This window comes from Gnatocerus cornutus, chromosome 10 (assembly GCF_029298725.1).
Source record: "Gnatocerus cornutus isolate USDA-ARS CGAHR chromosome 10, icGnaCorn1.1, whole genome shotgun sequence".
NCBI classification, from domain to species: Eukaryota; Metazoa; Arthropoda; class Insecta; order Coleoptera; family Tenebrionidae; genus Gnatocerus; species Gnatocerus cornutus.
This window is the reverse complement of record NC_142242.1, coordinates 8,647,611-8,653,916: the sequence shown is the minus strand read 5'-3', so window position 1 is coordinate 8,653,916 and position 6,306 is coordinate 8,647,611. Positions and strand designations below refer to the sequence as shown.

Below are 6,306 nucleotides of genomic sequence, written 5' to 3'. Positions count from 1 at the left end.
TTCTGGGAATTTCAACTTTGCAACCGTTTTCTACTTTTTTAGATATATTAAGCGTATTTCGCCGAATGTTTTCAATGATTTTCGCAACGTTCTTTTTCGTTCTTGGGTCCCTTGTCATCCGCTATTTCCCCCACTAAAACAAAATTTGCTTTTTATTTCCACCAAGTTCAACCCCCACTAGAAATAGTACCAAAGTTGTAAGCTGGATATTCATTTGTGTTGTGAACTTTGGCAGTGACAACAGTGCAATCATGACTTGTAATTTTTACGATTACCAAAGCAGGGTACCTATAATTACTTAAATTATTTTGGACTATTGTAGTTATTAATCTTAACTGATTGCCTTTTATTTTGTTTTCTTAGTTTACTTGTCTCATGGTAGTTAAATATTATTTAATTATTTAAATTATTTTTATTATTACACAATTGTTTCGAATTTTAGAATGTTTGGGCTAACTTCCAAGAGTTAGAGGCCGAATTTTTCCACTTTGGAGTGCAGCACCTCTATCCTAACATCGAAGAAGTCCGCCAAGATATATTCCAGATGCCTGAGTACTTCTCCCTGGCGCATTGCGTTGCGGAGGACCTCAGAATGGGGCGCGGTATAGCTGTAGACTTCCGGTAAAACGATAATTATAATTCTTTATCTTCATCATTATAACATCAACGATTTAGGCTAAAATTCGGCAGAGTTGAAACTCTCAAACGGCAACGGCAACGAACGGGAGGTATTGCTGTGTTACGGTTTTCTATGCGCAATATTTTTTACCTCATCACTAAAAAATATTCGCATGGTAAACCTACATACTACACACTTTTCTGTTCGTTGCTCCGATTGAGAGATATGGTCATATGCGAGCGCATCTCCCACTTGGCCATCCCTCTTATCGGATGCGGCCTAGTCGGCCTTGAGTGGCCAAAAGTAAAGTTTATGATAAACTTTATATTTCGTTCTACTACTACACATTGTGGTGTGTAGCCTGTAACACCGTAAGTTGATTTTTAAATGTTTTCAATTTTAATTTAAATTCTTATTTCAGATTCGGCCATCTCATAAATGAGCAGACATTATGATGTTGTGTCCAAGCTTCGAGGCTAGCTACGTAATTAATGCGTGGTCACGGCGGCAAAACTTTTTCATAATGTCTGCTTATTTATTGGTGCATTAGGCCTACTGGGGAAAGCACGTAAAAAAAAGGGCCTAAAAAGCTGTACCTCTATGGTGGTGTGGAAATCAGCTGAAGCTGTTTATTATCTTTAACCATCTATTAGGAAATAGAGAACCCTCTGACGGCTGGTGGAGGGAAACTTGATATGGGAGATTTATCACTGAATTTTTCTCTATTTTTTGGGATTACTGCGACCGGGGTAGATGCTGGATTTTTACGATAACGGTGATGAGATAGACGACATTTCAACCTTCTTTGATTATCCCTTTTCTGTATATTTTACACCAAAGTATTGATTGTCACAATGGGAGGTTATTATTCCAAAGTCAAATTGCCATAAATTTGTAAGAAGAGTACGGAAAAACATAAAAATTCCCATGAAATTCCAGTATTTGTCTGGTATATTGTAAAAAAAAGCCTAATGCACGTTGTGTTGCCTATGTTACGGCGCAACCAAAAAGCCAATCCCAAGCTAACTTCAACAACATGTTGTATCCCAATACAACACCAATACAATACCCCAGGTGAGACTCTAACCATGCAACTTACAAAAAAAAACCGTTTTTTTTGTTTAAACAATCACAACCTAAGCTTCCGACTGATGTAGCGGCCCCATTACAAAGCATCATTAATCTGAATGCACTTGTTCAAAAATCTATCATTACATTGCCTAAAAAGAATACGCACATTGCTTTTAGTTGTGTCTTTTAAGAAATCAATACCAATACATCTATTCTAAAAATATACCATGACATTGCCTCAAAGGAATTGTCTTGCATGCGTACCCATAATAAACCTTCAAGTTTATGAAGGCAGGTGCGTGCCTTATCTTTAGGACCAAGTTGACTCATCCTCAATTGCTCACTCAATTGCTCTCAAAATGACACCCCCACACCCTAAATACCAATAAGGAACAAAAGATTACTATGCAGCAGGTGCAAGGAGGCGCCCAGGACAATAGAACCATCCATATCTCAAGTAATAAATAACGATGTAACAAAAATAAACTCTGAAACAGGGGTTGACAATTATTAGACAGGCTAATGTTTTATAGTATCATTAACACCTAAAAATAGGAATTCTGAGAAACTCAGAATGCTTTTAGGATAATTGGATAATTGTAGTTGGCATTAATTTGGAATATTCTAAAACTTTAGATTTGAGTAATTATCTTTGATTCTTAATTCTGATTTGTTGGTATACTAAGAGATAATGATTTCAAAGTCAAAAAGACATTATAAACAATTAATAAATGATTTTTAAAAAATAATAAACTTAGAAAACAGACACACAACGACATCTCTTTTCCAATAGTTGAACTAAAAACCCACCCCTAAATTAAAGAAGGGGAAGAATTTAACCCCCTAACCAACCCCTAGCAACCAATCGGATTAGGGCAAAACAAAAACAACCAATCAAATATAGTTGCTGGTATTACGACCCATAATCATGCAAATGATGGACTATATAAACTCAAAGAAATTTGGTAATATAGACTCTGAATCTTTCAAGTTTGAAAGTTCAGTTTTATAGTCGTCAAAGTGCTTGTGCCGTAAAAAGTTTCATCACCAGACAGCAAGATGCAGACCATAACTAAACAACTTTCCACTTTCGAGTTCTGCTATGGGCCGCCGCGCCACTCCTCCCGGCCCTATGGGCTTTATGTGCGAAATGGTGAGAAAGAAAATTGACTTTGTTTATAATTCAAGTGATAATTATTAACTAACATTCTTACTCTACTAACTCTTGTATGTTTAGTATTAAAACCTGGATCTTTGATACCGTTGTTTATTGCCATGTTCCTTTGTTACGCTACCATTTATTTTGGGCCAACATCGTATTAGCCTCCGAAGAGAATTTAACATTAATGGCTCCAGGAGGGTTCATTCGTAAGTTAATATTTGGCCCGAACACTCCTGTGAGTTAGAGCCGGTAAAGGAAAATAATTGCTCGGGAAACCCTAATTAATCTACACAGTCAGTCCCTTTACCCCGGCCACATTATTTGGTGGCAGCGGTGGGATCAATTCACTCAGAATTGGTCTTTCAGAATTAGCCCATATGGAATTTTATTCGGGAAAATTATCTTTATTTGTTCATGGAAAATTAGGCTAACCAAAATATATTGTTGCAATTGTTATAAAGAAAACTCGTAATTCACCATGTCGGAAGTTAACGTAAATTCCAATGGAAGTCCGAGAAATATAACTATTGAAATAACTGTTTCACGTATGGAAACGGCTGAATTTATAAATCCGCATGAACTTATGGAACAATTTTCTCAGACTCAACTTTTGAAACAAATCATTGAAAAATTAGAAAATAATAAAGAACAGGATTGGACTCAAAAAGAAGGAATCAACTTTGGAGTTATTGTTAAATAAAGTTGAAAATAATTCAGAAAACATGGCAGTAAGCACCGTTTTTTCAATTACGGAGTTAGTCCCCTCATATGACGGTGAAACCAGCGTTCGTGATTTTATTGATGCAGTCAAAAATTTTAAAACTTTGTCACAATGGGAAGATGATAAAGTGTTGATACTGGTAAAAACAAAGTGCACAGGAGCCGCACTAAGCTTCTTGCAGTGCGATCAAAAGGTCCGCGAATGTAAGACTTGGGCAGAATTTAGTGTTTTATTAGCAGCGCGATTTGAACGACCAAAAATTCCGGGTCAAGCGCATTATATTTTACAAAATTGTAAGCAAAAAGTAAATGAAACGGTTCAAGACTTTGCTGCGCGTCTCCGTAAGGCTATAAACGACACAATAATTTGGGGTGAAAACGAAGAAGAAAATAAAGTCATAACTAAGCAAACCGAAATTAGGGCCATTCAACATTTTATTGACGGTGTTTCAAAATCATATCGGAAGCATTTAATGATTACCGATCCTAAAACCCTGGAAGAAGCAATTAAACAAGCGATAAATTTAGAAATAATTGAGAAACGATTAGAGGCGGGAAGTTCTGAATCAGACTTTGGTGAAGAACAGCGGTTAAAATCTATTAGGAAAACGGTATCTTTTCCATCCCCAGTAAATTCGCGCAACGCTTCGCGAAGTCCATCACCAAGTACCTCGCGTGGAAAATCTCCCAATGCGCCTCGATCAGAAAATAATAAAAATTTTGGAAACCCCCAACAAGTGGAAGTTCAAAGATCCGCGTCACCACGGCGAGATATGGCTCAAAATTTCCAAAATCAACCCGGGAACTGGCGAAATCAACGTAATGACTGGCAATCGCGGCCAAGAAATTTTCAACGGCAATTACCGCGAAATTTTTCGTCGCAACAAGCACCGCGAATGCAGTGGAATTCGCGACCACCATCCCCGCGACCAAATCAAGTACCGTGGGCAAATAGGACACGGAATTATCGTCCCTCCTACTTCAATTCTCAGTCAGGATGGGAAAATCCGCAATTTACGCGACCCAGAGGAAATTTTCAACCGCGCCATTTTTACACTCCATCGCCAATGCAAAGTCCTCCCCAAACGCAACGCCCTCAAGGTTCACGAACACCTTCGCCACAAAACGCCGGAAGTCAATGTCGGATATGTGATTCACCTCACCATTGGGCAGTAAACTGTCCCCACATAAGGTGTTGGTCATGTAATGCAACTGGTCATTTGTCTACGCAATGTCCAAATAAAAATTTAAACCACTAAGGAGCGGTGTAAATAGGGGCCAGATACGCCACTCCCATAGTTCTAGTGTACGCATCGCTAAAAACGCTTTTTGCTTAAAATTTAGGAAACGTAATGTTAAGTTAGTCATAGATAGTGGAGCTGTCACAAGTCTCGTGAAATTTTCATTAGTGAAAAATTTAGATATGGAAAGTATACCCCAGTCAATTAATCTAAGAGATATTCAGGAATCTTTCATACCAATTTTTGGAGAACTCGTGCTGAATCTCGAAACCCCGGGCGGCCGACAAATCCAACATAAATTTGTGGTAGTCAAAGATACTCTAGATTTTGCGGGTGAATTTTTAATCGGGCTTGATTTTCTCGTGAAATATAATTCAACAATTAATTGGAATCAAGAGTGGATGTCAATAGATAATGAGATTATTCCCTTAGAAAGGGAGTCGAATAGTTCGACTTATGTAATTTTGCCTGATGGAAATCACTGTTATCCATCAATGTCAAAGCCGGTAGAATCGCGAAGTGGTCAGATCAAATGGCATCGGCCACAAAATTCGGATTCGATAGCGTCTAGTTCAAAGTTAACTAACGTTGATAATAAAGTGTCTGAATCAAAGCATACCGGTCGAGAATCAAAAATTAAGTTGTCACATGCATTAAAAATCCCAGCACGATCCCAAGCGATCTGTTTAGGAAAACTAATTCATTTTGTGCCAAATGAAGAAATCATTATTGAACCAAATCTTGTACGAATTCATGGAATTCTTGTTGCCCGATCAGTGTGTTTAGCAGCCGCATCCGTCCCAGTTAAAATAATAAATGTCACTAATGCTGAAGTTGAGATTCCAGCGAATACATTATTGGGAATTGCATGCTCGGTCGAAGCTTCGTGTAAAAATTCGCGAAAAGAAACTATACGGAAAATAAGAACGACCATTAGTCCGCGAGAACGTGAAAGTATATTAAGTCAATTCAATTTAGCGCACCTAGCACCACCAGAACGTCATAAATTAATCACCTTACTTGATGAATATATCGACATCTTTAAGTCACCGCACCGAAAACTTTCATGCACCACATATGTAAAGCATCGAATTATTACGGAAGAAGTTCCTCCCATCGCGAAACGACCTTATCGTATTCCGCACATGAAACGTGCCGCGTTGGACAAGGAAATACAAACTTTGTTAGAAGACGGTGTGATTCGCGAGTCAACCAGTCCGTGGAATAGTCCGGTTGTTATCGTTGAAAAGAAACGACATCCGGGCGAAGAACCGGAAATAAGAATATGTATAGATTATCGTGCCTTAAATACGATTACGAAAACTGATTTCTTTCCGTTACCATTGCTGAATGAAGCACTCGATCAACTTTCGGGTGCAACTCTATTCAGTGTCTTGGATGTATCAAAAGGATATTTTCAATTAGAAATGGACAAACGTGATATAGAGAAAACAGCATTTTCGACACCTACGGGTCATTATGAATTTACTCGT

At 38.0% G+C, this 6,306-nt stretch overlaps 1 protein-coding gene across 1 annotated transcript; it reads left to right on the top strand.

The window, feature by feature from the left end:
- Positions 1 to 232: 232 nt before the first annotated feature.
- On the top strand, positions 233 to 1,398 carry LOC148167642 (ADP-ribose glycohydrolase OARD1-like). Its single transcript, XM_088048058.1, has 4 exons — positions 233 to 284; positions 443 to 621; positions 676 to 990; positions 1,041 to 1,398. Exons 1-3 carry the CDS (start codon positions 252 to 254, stop codon positions 977 to 979), a joined length of 516 nt encoding a protein of 171 aa, XP_087904184.1. The 5' UTR covers positions 233 to 251; the 3' UTR covers positions 980 to 990; positions 1,041 to 1,398.
- Positions 1,399 to 6,306: the final 4,908 nt, after the last annotated feature.

Bases quoted from the DNA above. Each gene is read 5' to 3' on its own strand.
- LOC148167642 (XM_088048058.1), top strand. From the start codon at position 252: ATGACTTGTAATTTTTACGATTACCAAAGCAGG. The intron at 285-442 runs GTACCTATAATT...TTCGAATTTTAG, and splicing joins TTTACGATTACCAAAGCAGG to AATGTTTGGGCTAACTTCCA. The intron at 622-675 runs GTAAAACGATAA...TCAACGATTTAG, and splicing joins GGTATAGCTGTAGACTTCCG to GCTAAAATTCGGCAGAGTTG.